The sequence below is a fragment of the Nipponia nippon genome, unplaced genomic scaffold, assembly GCF_047370975.1.
Source record: "Nipponia nippon isolate SJK-2023a ecotype South Korea unplaced genomic scaffold, ASM4737097v1 scaffold_3, whole genome shotgun sequence".
NCBI lineage: Eukaryota > Metazoa > Chordata > Aves > Pelecaniformes > Threskiornithidae > Nipponia > Nipponia nippon.
This window is the reverse complement of record NW_028262347.1, coordinates 99007816-99024592: the sequence shown is the minus strand read 5'-3', so window position 1 is coordinate 99024592 and position 16777 is coordinate 99007816. Positions and strand designations below refer to the sequence as shown.

Sequence of the window (16777 nt, the reverse complement as noted above, 5' to 3'; positions counted from 1 at the left end):
TAAAAGCAAATACCTGTTTATTATAAAGCACAGGAACACAGAAGGCAAATGACAGCTGAGAATTGTTCATCCCTGCTCAAATTCTGGAAACACAAGCTTACTAAATGAACAAAAGTGCAACTGTTTGACAACCATACTGTTAACATTCAGCTGTCTTCTGTCTTGGCAGTGCTCAGCTGGTATCTGTATAGAGAAGAGTTGATGTCATTATTTTTGGTTATAAGATCAGGATCAATCTTTGTGGATAAACATTGTTTAAAACATGAATCCTGCTACTTTAAAGTGGGAAATTGTCGCTTTTAATTCACCATATCACAGAAGGAAGGTCCTATCTGCAATTCTTGAACCACTTCGCAGTTGTTGCAAGCTCCATCTGAGTAGTACTTACTACAGATGTGTTGCAAATATGCCATGGTTAACTTAGGATTTCCATCTTAAATTCACTGTAACACTTTACTGGAGTACTTTTCTTTTTAAAATAAATTATCATTGCGGGGGAGTAAATTAATTGTTACCTATTAACTGCCCCTCACAGAAAACTGGAAATTTTAATGAATAACAGAGTTGGTGAGGATGTATCAGTCATGGTGACCAGATCCATACAGCCAACTGCAAGAACTAAAAACCAAAATAAATTCTACTGCTGTCTACTTTGAGCTCACCTTCTGTCATGTAAGTGCACTGTAGTATGCATGTGTGTATGCACCCATGTACAGTTACCTTAAACAAACAAACAAAAACCCCAACACTGACAAAACTGATCTCATAGACATATCTGTGGATGCTTGTGGCTTTCCACAAGAGGTTTATTTTCCACCAGGAGTGTCTCTCACCTTGTTAAATGCACTATTGATATTTGGGCAGAGAATGAGGAGGACAGAGCATTATAAGAAGCTGTGTAGAATAGGTGGTCTCGTCCAAATAATTTCTGTTGTGGTTTAATTTATTCCAAAAATGTTTATCCAGGAGCGTGTTCTGTGTGAGGGGCTTGTGTATCAAAATTGGATTTAAGATGCCAAAATGGTAATATTTCCAATCACTTTTTTTGTATTTTGTTGCCCCTCTGTTTCATTTGTCACACATGAAACTAAAGAATCACAGGATCTTAAAACTGAAAGAGACCTTGAGATTGCTTAGTCCATCCTGCTGTTCTAAGGTGTGATGCTTGTTTTAACATTTCCAGTGCTGGGGAAACTACAGTCATATCATTTCAGTGGTTCACTGTCCTTGTAAGAAAGCTTTGCATTGCGTTTCGCTTGAGTCTTTCTTGCTGCATTATTTCTTGTTTTATTCACTTTTGCAATAGGGAAGAAAACACAGCTTTCATCTTTGTGGCAACCTTACTCGTTCTGGTGGGCTACTTCGATATTCTTTAGGCTAAACGTCCCCAATTTAACAACCTTTCTGTGTAGCTCATGTATCTAGCTCCTTGGCGAGGTTTTTGGTTATTTGGTTGGGTTTTTTTCCCTTCCCTTTTTTCCTCCCCCTCCCCTTTAGTGGTTGTTGAAACCTGGTGTTCAAAACTGGACCCAGTCTTTCAGCTGAGGCCTTAGCTGCACTGAATTGAATGAAGGAATTACTTCACATTTGGGGGGGGAGAAAAGATGACGTATTTGGCAATAACATGTGAAACACTGTTTTCGACTTTGGTTACATCCCACTAGATACTTACCATCAAAAATGTCTATAAGTGGGGTTCCTGGAGCAACGGGGATATTTGATGTTGTCTCACTGATGATGTTGAGGAGCGATTTGACCTCTGATTCTAGATGCTCCACTGTTTTTATTACCTTCTAATGAAAACAAGGGAGACAAATGGAGAAAGGGGGTAGACAAGGGGTCAAGTGGAAGGAATTGTACCAAGTGTGCTAGTGGAAGTGCAAATCTAATATCCCATAACGCTAACAGCTAATTTAATTTATATTGCGCATTGCAGATTTAAATATTTCTTGTGTTATGCTGTCCTCTAGTGGCCTGGAGTATTAAAACTTTGTTTTGCAAGAGTTAAATTACAGCACCTCTGTATAAAGAATTGCCCGTAATTTGACTTCTTGGAGGAAGCTTTGCATTAATTTGTTTTTAATTCTCTCTCATTTCTGAGCCACCATCATATCCAAGAAAAGAATCTGCACGGAAGATGAGAGGAGCTGATGGGGTGAAAAGAAGAGGGCTGGGACTAGAGCAGGAGAGAGGTAACGTTGCCATTTGAGAACCAACAGCATGCAGTTTGGAAGCTAACCAGATGGGAATAGTTAGCACTGGACATGTATCTTGTGAGTGCTTAAGACACCAGGGGAAAAAATGAAAACTTTGCAGCTTTCCTAGAATCCCGGTCATAGAGTTCATTTAGCTCTTGAGTGTCTGAGGAGCGAGCAGAAACGCCACCATCAGTCTTCACCTGCAGAATTCACATCTAGCCATGAGCAGATGTGAAACTACAAGTATCAGTTCTGAGATTGTTATATTAAAGGCACAGTTATATACATTTTAGAAAAGGCTGATATCTAATAGTGATTGGTTATTCAGTTGTTTGGAATTCATCAAGATTATATGTTTCCGATAATAATTGCTTTATGGATAGTTACAAACCATGACATCTGAAAAAAATAGTCAGACCTAAAATCAAGAAGGGACAGTGTCTAGAAACATCATTCTTCTTTCTTTTCTTTGGTCAAAAGGATGGGGCAGAGGTCTGGCAAGGTCCAGGAGCCAGCGCAATAGCTCTTACCTCTTCAATAATATCTAAACGTTCATGGATTGTATCATGTTCATCACACCAGTGTCCTCTTCCCAGACTTCCAGGTAACACACTGACAGGGTCTGCAACAGCTGGAAAAACAGCCCCAGTTAATTAGCAGGAGCTTTTTAATAGCAGTCCTTACCTTTCTGACTTCTGAAGTGGTAATTTGCATGCTAAACAGCATTGTTTATGAAACCAATGTAGGACTCCCAGGTAGAAATTGAACCTCTCTCCCAATAATTACAGTTATACCCCAGTTCTGTGAATGTCTCCTTGCCTGTACACGTTGTCACGGTTGGTTGGAACAAGGTGTTTTCTCTTGCCAGGGGTATTTTTTGTTTTGTTTTGTTTGTGTGTGTGCTTGTTTTACACAATCTGTTTTTTCCTGCCTGTGTAGGGTAAGTTTATAGACTGTAACTCTGTCTCTACAAGTATAAAACCTAAGCATTGGGAAGATCTGCCTTACACATCAGTTCCTCTTAGACTTTCTTCAGAAGCAGCTGGTACAGTAAAGCTTTGAAGAATAGCTAAGTTTGTCCAGTTATGCCCCAAATGGATACAAGCTGGTGATTCCACTGTGCCAGAAACTTGTCTGTAACAGTCTGATTTTGCAATGGGAAGGGAAACAATAAAAGTGTGTACAGCTGATGTCATTTGCTGACCAAGTCACACTCTTATGGTGCTATATACAACGTCACTTATCTCCGTCAGTTATCTGTCTTTACCTCTCAGTACTCAGGAGCTCTTGCTCTTTGAACATTTCATTCTGCTGGCTCTAACCCATGAAAGGCCAGTACCTGCTGGTGTCCATGCTTTAATGCAGCCGCAGCCAACTTCCTTTTCATAACTTTTGTGCAACGTTCAGTAACATTTAGATTTTAATACGTGTGCATAGAACTGTAGCGGAGTATTTTAAACCCCACTAAAGTGATAACGTATCTTGCTCCATGTAAAGTTAGGTCTTGGTCTTGTTTGAGGCCTGAAGAAGCTATGGTCATGAGAAAGCAGCAGTAACTCATTTTGTAGTCGTTTGATTGTAACAGAGACAGAGGAGACTGTGAGCTTGTGTGATAATGAACGGTATGAAACATAAGAGGAGCAACTAGTTCTGTCTTCAGTACTGTTGTGCGAGAGCAGTGATTTGGAACTGCTGCAGTGCTTCATCGCAAGTCTGTGCCAAGATTTCTGGAACATAGGTATCAGGTGATGGCAAACACATGTCAGTAAGGATTGTAGCCATTGCAGCTTGATAGGATGAGATGTACTCTGAGTTGGAATGGTGTCCTTGAAATTGGAGGGTGGAGGACGGGGAGGAGGAGGAGGAGAGGATTAAAATGTGATCTGATGTAATAGGTGTTATTTAGAAATTGGTTTAGCAGAGCTTAAGAGAGAATTTTTGGTTGGTTATTTGTAACTAGATTTTGATTTGGGGTTTTTTGGTGCATTCACCAGGAGGTGGTACTGTTAGGACAGAATCCCAAAGAATGAATCTACCTGTTCACAGAAGACTGCTGAAGTATGGCAGGTACTTAAATGCTAGTTGTTTTGCAGTTGCCCTTTTTTTTTTTTTTTCCCCTTTGTTGCTGCTGCTGGTGTTTTGGGAGTGTTGTTACCTTTTAACTTAGTGGTCAAGTGAACTATGCTACTTCTCAAAATTTTTGCTTATTTACATGTTTTTTCCATCATGGCTGGAACAATATGAAGATACTGATTACTGTCAGAAATGGAGGTTACAAAACAGTGGCCAGTCTTTGTCTACAGACCTTGGCTTTCCTAATAATAGGATAATAGCGAGGTAAGCTCCATTTTACTGTAAGAGATTAATAAAATTTCCACCTTTCCAATATTCCGAGCTCTAGCTCTCAGCATCAGGCCTATTGGCCCGATTCAGCTGTACACTGAACTGCCACCTATTGTGTATGAGAGAGGACCAAGGGCAAGCAGAAGGCATGGTGATGAGGTAACTGCGGATCAGTCGCCGACTGCTGGGAACGTTCCCAGATCTAACTACAAATGAACTGTGAAAAGAGGCAGCAGAAATCATTAGGTGGACTAAAAGCAAATGGAAGAATTTAAGAATCCCCCAGGAGAGGTTATTTTTCACTGTATTAACCTAGCTGTAGATGGCTGGATCACAAGGTTGGATGGAAAGTTTGGGTGAAGGTCAGCACTAGTTGCATGTGGTTGTTAAAGGAGCTTTTGGCCAGCCGTAAGTTACATGCCAGGCTTGTTTAGTTTTGTCCATTCCTGAGAAATGGAAATGCAAGAGGGTTAATTTTGGCTAGCTCAAATTAGTGTTGGCCACTTCTCTTTCTCTGATCATGCATCTTATATCATGCTGGTGCATTAAAGAAAGCACGGAGCTCTGCTGTAGGAGAAGCAGAAGTAGCTGTCTGTCCTGCTGGAATCGGACTCTGACCCAGAGACTCTCTGGCCTTTCCAAACTGCCTAACGAGCATGGTGGGCATGCCTGTTGGCACTGTGCAGGGGCTCCTTTCACCTTAAATCTGCAAAGTGACTTCTTGAAGCAGAAATTATATAAGGTCTTACCTAAAACGCCACTTGAATCATTCTTTGAGCTTAGCCCTTCTGTGTGAAAGAGGATTCTGTTCAGCACAAACCTCAGCATTGTGCTGACTGCTGCTCTAGGCAGGTGTACATAGATGGGGAGATGAGATATGATGGATGACTCTGTCATTTGTTCAAAGCAGGGTGTGCCGTGATAGGTATGTATAACCAACGTAAGGTTGTTGCATGTCACCGTGAGGTTAGCAAAGCACTGCCCAGCCTTGTGTGCGCATGCGCGTCTAGAGAACTAGGTAAAGGGGCTGCTGTGAAATGCAGGACTCGGTAGTGCTTGATTCCTTGGGGTGCTTGGTGCCTCTGTTCTGACGCGGAGACAGACGGCTTTCTGGCACTCAGAGCACGTTGCTGTGTTATGAACTGTAATGGGCTTACCGAAGGAGGAGGAAGTGCCTCGTCCTAGTTTGATAGGACTGTAAGATGCTACCCAGAACCACAGGACTAGTGCAGTCCCTAAAAAATTTGACAAATAGTCCAAGCCTAAGTGTCTCAGGAAGCACCTGATAGCTGTTGTTAGCGAGTGATAAGAGTTAGTACAAATCAAAGCGTGCCTAGTTCCCAGACCTCACAGTATGGAGCTGGCTGAGGGCTGACCCAGCAGAAACCCTCTTAGCCAGGGCCTGTGTGTCTGTGTCTGTGGTTAGTGACTTTCACACCAAAGCAGAGGTGCTCTTGCGCTTGCGATTGTCCCTTCACCACCATGTCAGAACAGGGTACTTCAGGTGGGTGGTTGCTGCTGCTGGCTGGGCAGCCAGTGCTTTGGTCAGTGTAGTTTTCTTCTGTTTTGTAAGCCTTGGCTTGAGGCTTTGGCTGCTAAAAACCCTGATTGTCATTTTGTTGTCTGGCTTTAGCTCTTAACCCACAGCCGTTACCCTGGGATGGGCTGTTCACAGGACACATCCGGCCCCTTGTAAATATGGCAGGTGTCTGGGTCACTATGGTCAGACAACTCAGCCAAAGCATTCATTTCCATCGGCTCAAAGAGAATCACATGTTGCTTATGAGTGCTGCCCTTCTCTGTATTGCAGCTGGTGAAAGAAAATGACACAATCTGCCGTTGGCACTGACCTTCTCCAGCAGCATCTCTACCTCACGTAATAATAGCAGTCACCTTGTAAACGGAGTGAAGAATGGAAGGCTGCAAGCCATGTAAGCAAAAGACTAATGGCCTTTTAGGATACTTCCATGTACTTCCTCTCTTGTTGCTGAAGCAACATTTTTAAAATGTAAATTAGAATTTTTACTTGCCTATGTGTCAAAGCATATGCATAAATGCAGAAAACTTTGAGAGTAAATTTTAAAGCTAACAGCCTTTAAAAGTAAACTGTTCTTTGTATGCTGTATAAATTACATATTTGAAATGTCTGGGTATTTGCAAGTTCTGACAGCTTAAGCAAGTGTGTAGGAGGCATATTTCAATGTCTTAAATATCTCATTTGAAACTTAATGGATTACTTCAGGCAAATATTTCTTGTAATGTTTCAATATGGCAGAGAGAACACTATCTTTCAGTTAATTTCCCATCTGGAAATTCCCACCTGATGCTTCCTGCAAGCGAGGTGCTTAGTTCAATTATTGAAGTACATTCTGTTTGATATATAGGTGGTTATTTTCCATCAAGAATCAGAACTCTCTTGTTCAAGATAAGAGAACGACCCGTGCCTTTTTTCCTCTGATTAAGTCCTCTATGCTACAGTGATGGTGCCCATAAAGGTGGGTAGTTCTAGCTGCCCTGTGCTGTGATACAGTCAGGCACCAGTAGATGGAGCTGGAAAATGGGGAATCTCTGAGTTGGATGCTAATAAGAATGTGTTTAATAGAAGAATATGCTTAATGTTTGAAAGAAGTAGCATGATGAAGATCTATGTATCATGGTCAGCCTGACTGTACAAAACTTGATCTTATAGCAGGGGATAGAAAGAGCAATGAAGTAAGAATTAAAACAACCTTAGCAAACAGGTTAAGAGCAAAGGCCTGAGTTTCAGAATACCTCTCAGTTAAGCTCCTCTGCCTCCTGTACATTTGATATATTTCCCCCAACCCCCCAAGATGTTGCTTCTACACACTCCCTGAAGAAGTCCCCTTCTAGAACTGTTAGGATTCTGTCTATCCAGATGCTGTTAAACGGTTCATTTTGATCATCCAAGTAGTTGCTAATGTTAAGCATCAGAATAAACCTGTGTATTGGGTTTGCATGGCAAGGTTTTGGTAGTGGGGGGGCTACACGGGCGGCTTCTGTGAGAAGCTGCTAGAAGCTTCCCTTATGTCTGATAGAACCAGTGCCAGCCAGCTCCAAGACGGACCTGCCGCTGGCCAAGGCCGAGCCCATCAGCGACAGTGGTAATGCCTCTGGGATAACATATTTAAGAACGGGGAAAAAAAAACCCTGAGCAATTGCAGCTGGAGAGAGGAGTGGGAATATGTGAGTGGAACAGCCCTGCAGACACCAAGGTCAGTGAGTGAAGAAGGAGGGGGGCAGGAGGTGCTCCAGGCACCAGAGCAGAGATTCCCCTGCAGCCCGTGGTGAAGCCCATGGTGAGGCAGGCTGTCCCCCTGCAGCCCACGGAGGTTAACGGTGGAGCAGATATCCACCTGCAGCCTGTGAAGGACCCCATGCTGGAGCAGGAGGCTGTGACCCCATGGGAAGCCTGTGCTGGAGCAGTCTCCTGGCAGGACCTGTGGCCCTGTGGAGACAGAGGAGCCCACTCTGGAGCAGGGTTGCTGGCAGGGCTTGTGACCCCATGGGGGACCCACACTGGAGCAGTCTGTTCCTGAAGGACTGTGCCCCATGGGAGGGATCCATGCTGGAGCAGTTCGTGAAGAAATGCAGCCCGTGGGAAGGACTCACGTTGGAGCAGCTCGTGGAGGACTGTCTTCCATGGGAGGGACCCCACGCTGGAGCAGGGGAAGAGTGTGAGGAGCCCTTCCCCTGAGGAGGAAGGAGCGGCAGAGACAACGTGTGATGAACTGACCGCAACCCCCATTCCCCGTCCCCCACAGGGGCTGGGAGGAGGGAGAGAAATCAGGAGTGAAGTTGAGCCCAGGAAGAAGGGAGGGATGGGGGGAAGGTGTTTTAAGATTTAGTTTCCATTTCTCATTACCCTACGCTGATTTGCTCGGTAATAAATTAAACTAATTTCCCCAAGTCAAGTCTGTTTTGCCCATGACGGTAACTGGCGAGTGATCTCTCCCTGTCCTTATCTGGACCCACGAGCTTTTCATTGTATTTTCTCTCCCCTGTCCAGCTGAGAAGGGGGAGTGATAGAGCGGCTTTGGTGGGCACCGGGTGCCCAGCCAGGGCCAACCCAACACAACCCGAGCAACTGTCTCTTCACTGTCATTTGCTGCTCTTACTAAGGCTGACAGAACTGAAGTATGCAATCACACAGATCTGGTAGGTCTTTATAAGTACCCTTCCTAAAGATGCATTGCTGGTCAAACTGAAGTTACAGGCTTGATATAGAAATTACTGGGTTGGGTTCTTTGGTCTGTGTTATGAAGAAGGTCAAGCTGAGTGACCATAATGTTCGCTGTTGGTCTTAAAGCCTGTAAAATTCCTTTTGCATCATTCTGTGATCACGGTGGTTTTGAAAGTTAACTGAGAGTTCATGTTGTGCTCCATAGGGAGGGAGAGGTGAAACAAAGCAGGCCACAAGCCAAATGAAAGACAAGTGAGATTGGAACAGGAATCAGATGGCAAATAAGGAAGCCTGAAATCATGTGTCAGACCGAGGGGAATAAAGGAGAACATGTATAACTCTTCAAGAAAGCATACTGTGCTGTGTGTTCTTCTTTGCACTGCCTTAAGCTTATCAGTATCATTTTATTCCTGGAGCATATAGCATAAGGTGGCCAGATAGTTTTTAATGAGAAAATGAAGGGGATAGTAATGGATTTATGTTCCAATAGGGAAAAGGTTGTGAACTTGAGTATCAAGTTCAAATGGTCAATGCCCTAACCAGTTTGGGAAGAATGCGACAGACCTCTGAAGGGATTTACTGATCCTTGCTTAAATTATTCCTTGTCTAAATATAAGTGTTGGACTCCACTTTAACATGTATATATAACTTTGAAGTGCTAGCTCAAGAAACTACATGGTTTACAAAAGTGGTTGATGAAGTTAACTTGCAGCTGAATACAGGAAAGGTTCAACTACTTTGAACCTGAACTGATACTAAAACTATCAGTATCAGCGCTTTCAGACCTAAGACCATGTTAAGCCAAGACTGTTAGTCATATTTAATTTTGGGGGCTGTTCTTAACAGCATCAAACTTAGTTTCCAGTTATGTCAGCCCTTAATTACATTGGCATCCTTAGATATGGAAGTACTGGATTAACTTTCTGTATCACTACTGGTTTCGGTATCACCAGTGTGCCCAAATTAATTTTAAGCTGTATTATATATAACTTAATCTGTATCAAATTTTATTGTTAGGACACCAAAGATAATTGATTTGGATAGAACATGTTGTATTGGAAATGCTTTTTAATGTGCAAATTGTCTTCAAATTCTTACTTGCTCAGGAGCGTATCTTTAACTGGACATATAGGATCTTCCAGGCTGTAATCTATAAAACACTGCCTAACGCTTAGCTGTGATTTAGGCACCTCTGAACCTCTTTCTAGAGTTTAGAGTTTCTAGTTGCTTAAAGATAAGGGAATTCTTGCCTTTAGTGATTGCAATAAAGCCTGCAGGTATCGTAATAAATATGTAAAATTTCTTAGCTTCTTACATACTGTCATAGGTTACTATGCTTTACACTGGAGGCAACTGCAGGGGTTTGCTTATATATGCACGCAAATATATATAATCATACACACACATAAATATATATATGTACACACACCTTTATTAGGCTCTAGCTTTTATGGCAGAATGAAATTGCAAATTCCATACAGGGCAAAGGTGGGATATGCCAAGTGGGAGAGGGAAAGTAGGCATTGTATATTAGACAGACAATTGACAGCATGAAAGCTCTTCTGGAATTTGGGGGGCAGGGAAGGATTGGTTTGCTTTGTGGGTTTTTTTGTTTTTTTTTTTTTAAATAATTTCAAAAAGGTACATTGAAAGTTTTTAATGCCTCATTAGGGATTAATCTGTAATCTATACATTTACTGTATACTTCAACTGCTACCTGAATGCCAAGTCTTGGAAAAATTTCAAACATGGAACAAAATTCAAGGGATTCCTCTGGTATCCAAGATTCATGAGCCTCTGATAATAATTGGAAACATCCTGAAATAAGTTTCTTCCATGAAACTAATTAGTTTTAATATTCATTTTAGAAGCTAAATAACCATATCAGAAAGTCAAGTTCCAAACTTGCAGACCTGGTTCATACTCTGTTTATCAAGATGTAGAATATGGTACTAGGAATATTATTTCAGATCCTAGATCAGTTAAGATTTAACTTATTTTAATTCTTTTTTTTCCCTGAAAAAGAAGGACCAAAGAGGAAATCTCATGCATTGTGGGATGTTTTGTGTTAGTGAAGGTGGGCCAGGGTATTAGGTTGTAACTTGTCTGTCCCATCAACCTATATGTGAGAAGCCATGTTGTGGTGTGTTCTGGTCCTACCGTGCCTCACTTGTGCTTATGAAATACGCAAAATCAGAAATGGGACTTGACAGAAATTGCTTCTGACTAGGACATGGTTGCCGTGTATTTCTCTGTAAAACTACTTCATTTGGAGGAAGTTTTTGCTATTGTGATCCACGTCATTCTCATTTCACATGGGAGCTTCAGCTCCTGCTTACCCAGCAGGGGAGACTGAGAGGGAGTGTACAAGGCCAGGGATAGTTTGTGCTGCCAGTGAGCACTCTTGTTTTCAGGCACAGCAAAATCTGGGGCCCCTGCCATGGCTGTGTACCAGAAGCAAAATTACTACTCGAAAAACTGCTTTTCTTCTCCTGTGTTACCATATTTGTGATTGTAAGAAGCACTTAAGTTTTGCATATTTTCATTCAAAGGAAGGAGGATAACAACAAAATGTTCCTATGAGGGAGCTGTTGGCTTGGAACATGTTTCCAGCATGCTGGTCTTCTGAACAAGCACCCAGGGAATATCCTCTTGTACTTGTGTCTGCAATGGAAAATGACTACAGGGAACTGGACTGATAAGAGATGTGAGCTACGTAATTTGCAGGTAGGTTACTCTAATTCATGGTGTAACTTACGATGGGATACCCTGATGCTTTGGGCTGCAAAAAAAAAGTTGCCCTTTACTATGTATTTATTTCTGTGTGAATATATATTTGTTTTGGAAACTAAGGCAGTGTTAGAAGGATTATAGTTAGTAGCTGTATAGGACATGCTTGTGTGTAGAGAAAGGGATGAGCCATTTTAGGAAGAAGAGGAGCCATGTTGTAACATACGTAAAGAATCTAAGTTGTGTAGAATGAGTGAGCTTAAGGATGGTTTGAGAATGGAGAAGGTGAAATACATCAGTATTTGATGCCACCATCAATTTGAGGATGACCACTGGTATCTGGGGATAAAGAGTTTTTCAGTTTTATGAGGACATGGCTTTTGGTCTGTGTTTAGTAAGAGGAGCTACAGTCATGGGGAGTGGGTGAGGTGAGTCTGTGACTTATTAGTCAGCTCTGTAGTTGTGTAGTTTGCATATGAGTAAGTTACGGTAGTAGAAAGAAATATGATAGTACAATGAAAAAATATCCTTTTTTTTCTAATACTTAAGTCTAAGAACTTCCTTGAAGATATATTTTCCTCTGGCAGACAGTTCATGTGTTCTTCAACAACTCAGGAAGTAGAATAGCAAGATAGAGAGAGAGAGAGAGAGAGAGGTAGGGGTGTGTGTATATATACACAAACGCGTACAGACATACTAGACCCTGGCATTCATGGCCAAGACTCACAAGAGCTTCAACCAGAGCACATCAGCTGCGTTCATAAATACAGTTGCATCCTGCAGATGAACAGCAGGAGTCCTATATTTCTAAACCCCTGACTTTTTTTGGAGTTTGATATTAACCCTTGCTTTACACATGGAGGTTACAAAGTCCACAGAACTTAATAAATTCCTTTTAACTAAATATAACAAAACATAGGGTTTTGCAGATAAATAAATTCTGTAAAAAGGCTCACTTCTGTACAGAACCCCTATCTTCAGATGCCTCATGGTCTTAAGAAACACACCTACATCTGGGTACACTTTGTTGTGACAAACTTCCTTTCTCCTTCCTTGTTGGAGCTCAGAGATGAGTGTTTGCAAAGACTGTAATCCTTGTATTGGAGACAATAATGCCAGTAGGTTTCTATAAGGAGAAAATACCTATAGCATGGGGTATACGTTAAAACACTACTAGTTTATTAGTAGAGAAATATGAGTCCATGTCTGGTTTAAGATAGGACATCTCTCATAAATTTTTATTGTGGATTTAATTATACAATGCAGTAGTTTAATCTCCTGGAGGCAAAACACTGCTCTGTGGGAATGCAAGTGGTCAATTTTGGGCAAAAGCAGGCTGTTCTGAAGGGATTTTTTTCTCTCCAGTTTCTAGGCAATAGTCTAGCTTATAGATCTTCTCAGCTTTGACATTGCTTGTGGATATCAGAGGATCCAAAGTATTTTGAGAAGTCATAATATGTTAGCTGAATGAAGAAAAACATTCGTACGCTTCGTTTACTTTAATTTGTAGTTAAAACTGAAGGAAACTTCTGCTATTTAAAAACAAGTCACGCCGCAGTGTGGAGTATTGAGCAGCAATGCCTCCACGGGAGCTCTCCTGTTGCTGCCTCCTTAGTAGCATGCTCAGTGTTTGGTTTGCTCGGCTAAGTGGAGCATGTCAGTGGGGCCAGCCTGCTTGCCAAGTACTTGTTTACCTGAGGACTCCAGGTCACTTCTCCACCATGCATAAACATGCAGCAAAGACTTTGCTGTTGGGGTGCTGCACCCCTCAGAACAATTTGCCCGGAGGTTTTTGTAAGAATAGAAACGCGTTTAAATGGGGCAGGTATTGAATGCTCCAGTGCCTCGGGCTACATTGTATGCTGTATTTGAGCAGCACCCCACAAACTAACCCAGCAACAACAGCAAAGAACTAGAAACCGCGACCATCAGGCAGGAGCACGTGATTGCATCCAGAAGGGCCCCCGCACCAGCCTCTCCTCCTTAGCTGTTTGAAGGCTGAGCTCTATGAATATGAGATTGTTTATATTAATGGCTGAATTAAAACATAAATTCTATTTTGGCCAACTCTGAACTATTTTTTAAGAGGAACCCATGGGGGCTGGGAGGGACAAACTGTGAAAAAAGTCAGAAGTTAGATTCTGCGACTCAAAGGTAGCAAAGGGAAAGTGGGGATGACGTTTTTAAGCCTGTCAGCTAGCCGGGGTACTCCCCTGGCTGTGACAGACATAAAATTTCCCGTCTTACACAAAGTACACCATTGAGACAGTGAAAATGATTCCCTGAGTGAGTAGCTACCACCTGGCATGATACTGGGTACTAGTCTCCGCCGCAGTTATTATTCAAATACTGTTCTATTTAGCTGGATTGTATCTGAGTTTGCTAATGATTTCAGCTTAAAACCATACTTCTGGGGGAGTAAACAAAAACATTCTTCCAGCCTTTTTTTTTTTTTCTTCTTTAATTTCACAATGTTTTTTGTGAAGCTCGCAAAACTTACAAGAGGATAGTGAGTACTTGTGCAGTGAAAACAAATTAGAGTGCCCTTGCTGGGCTATTGATATTTCAGTTCATCACTGATAAATATTACAAAGCCAGTTGGGTGGGAGGGAGTCAAGGCAAGGAAGAGTGACTAGGGTTTCAGGGCAGAAGGGACTAACAGTTTTTCAGGAAATGTTTTGATTGTAATGGAAACTTACTACCCTGCCATGAAATGCAAACATTGTGTGTTGTCAAGAAGTAAGCGCAGAGGGAAAATAAAGCTGGGCCTCAGCTAGCAGAAAACACGTAATACAAACAGGCTGGGAAGCCAGGTTTGTGGTTACACGGGGACTATAAACCCTTGAACTAGCCAAACTGAATAGCTTTCAGTCACACTGTCAGCTACGATGTGATTACAGATTATTCCAGCACTAATCTGTTGTTAATGAAAATAAGATTCAAATGCAAGCTTATCAGATGTTCTGTGTTTATACTTCATACTCCCAAGGCATTTGGAGAAGGCGTTATGTGCCTCAAAATCTCAGGAAAAAGTAATTCAAAGCAGAGGAGAAAAAAATGTGGTGCTGTTACCAGCAAATCTAAAAAGAAGGGTTTGAATAAAGGAAAATCTTTCTCTATTCACCTTGAACTTCAATCTCATTTCTGAGTGGCCTAGTGTGTGTGTTAATAAGGCTGCCAGAACAGTAATTATGGAAATGCAGGGCAATGGCTGCAGCACCTGAATGTGGTTCTAAATTTCTGAAAATACAGTGATAGTATCTCCCATGAGACATGAAAAATCTCTGCCAAGGCAATATGCCTCCAGGATGGACTTTAATAGCACAAAAATGGAGTTTTTCCTGTTAAAAACAATATTGCCACAGAATTTTGACACATACCTGTGTCACCTTCATATAAAACCCATAGAGTAAGCAATTCTTTACCTCCCCCTCCCACCCCATGCAAAGGCTTTGACCATGCTACAGTTAAGCTATAGTTTCTACTTTGCAAGCTCGGAATCACTTACCTGAAAGATTTCGCTCCTGCAGGACTAAAATAAACGCCAGTGCCCAAAGGAAAAGCATGGTTTCAGCCTCTCCAAGCTCTGCCGTAGTCCTGGTGGAGAGCCCCGCAGCCTCCCTCCCCAGCTTCGCATCGACTCCTCCGTCCAGCCGTTCGTGCTGAGGTTTAGCCAGAGTTAGGAGGAAATATGCCCAGGCTGAGCCAAGATTCTTGAGCTGTTCTCTTCTGCTTCCCTCCTTTTAAAAAACACCCTTCCAGCTCCGTGTGAAGTCCAGTTACCCAGGCAAGCTGGCAATGGTCCAAGCTCCTCAAAGTTGGGTTTTTTTACCCTTGTATTTATTTACGCAGACTACAACTGGAATGGGCTGAAGAGATTTGGATCCTGTAAATACAACAAGTGGGGCAAGAAAAGGAAGGGAGAAAGGAGGAGGAAGGGGTGCTGGATGTTTCTTTCCCTGTAGGATTTCATCCAGGGCGGGGAAAGCAGGAACACTGGAAAACACAGTATCTCTAGATCTTGTGAGCTTACTGGGCTTTTTCCATTATTTGTTAATTTTGAAGACTGCGGAAACATCTTTTTTGGGAAGTACAAAGCGTGGCAGCGTTGTGGGAGGTGACAACTGTCTGTGGTGCTTTGTGTTTGGACGGTGTTATAGGAGCTCCTGAGGAGCCATCTGAGCTCTTCTCAGTTTGGCAGGTTTTAGACTCATAAGTCTAACCTATAGCGCTGCTAATGGTATTCTGACAACATGTGTGATTTTTAGCAGGATCTTAATTAAACGCTAGCTGTTTGTCTTTAGGGTTCATGGGTGCTGACTGGGTAAGTGTCAGTCTTTGACCCCACTAGACTGGTGTTCAAAGTCTTCTGGCATCTCCTTCCTGGTATTGTTCCTCAGATTCATTTAAGTTGAGTTACCTTTTTTCAAACCATTGGAAGTAAAAGCTGAAAGGCCATCAAGGTGTCCTACTCAATCCTAAAGGCTGTTGTCCAGGATAAACAGTGTTCTAACTATGGAAAATAAAAACCTTCAGACTAGAACACATTTCCTTAGTCTTTACCACCTCTCTAGCAGTCAGAAAATCAAGTTATTTGAATAAGATATCTGAAAGTGATCCTGCAAGATGCTATTGTAGAGTTCAAAGTATAATCATCTTCAGTGACTTCCAAATCAAGTTAAGCTCAATTACAAGGCAAAATAGCCTCAGTAATAAAGATTCTGTGATTGGAATTTAGCTGGTAACTTCGCTGAGCCATTGAGCAAAGCAGGGCACAGGACAACCTCAGTGTGTATTGAGCCCTCAGGGCTGGTGCTAGTAAGCTAACATTTTTAAGAAATAAAAATGAAATTGGCTATGAGGATTAGAGTGGCAGTGTTTTCCTGGGTGTTTTGGCTTAAATCACTATGTAGCAATACTGCAACTTTTACAAATTTGTTTTGAGAATAAGTCTGATCATTCCTGCTGAAAAAATAAATAAATTTTAATTTTATTATAAACAGGTCTCTAGAGAGGAACTGTGACAGGTAACAGTGAGTCCACTTTCAGTTTTATTCTGTGTTTGAATATGAGACGCTGACGTGGTAGGCTATGATTTTTGAAGTGAGAGATTATCTGTGTGTTGTCTGCGCTTTGGAGAGAGGAGACTGAGGGGCAGAAGAAGAATATTTATGAAATGTTGGCTGCTGTTTTCTGAATGTGTTTGTCCTTTACCTTTGTCCTTTCTTAAGCAGAATCACCCGGTGCATTCTCTGTATTGCAAAGGGAGCCTGTTCGTGGGTGCTTTTCTGCATGCTCTCTGTGG

General features: G+C 42.0%; 1 protein-coding gene across 1 annotated transcript; it reads right to left on the bottom strand.

Moving 5' to 3' along the window:
• Positions 1 to 15419, bottom strand: PLAC9 (placenta associated 9). The gene is made up of 4 exons (XM_087764273.1): positions 14981 to 15419; positions 2729 to 2829; positions 1673 to 1793; positions 1 to 183 (listed from the first exon to the last, which is right to left on the bottom strand). The coding sequence occupies exons 1-4, from the start codon at positions 15036 to 15038 to the stop codon at positions 173 to 175; spliced, it is 291 nt and encodes a 96-aa protein (XP_087620399.1). The 5' UTR covers positions 15039 to 15419; the 3' UTR covers positions 1 to 172.
• Positions 15420 to 16777: the final 1358 nt, after the last annotated feature.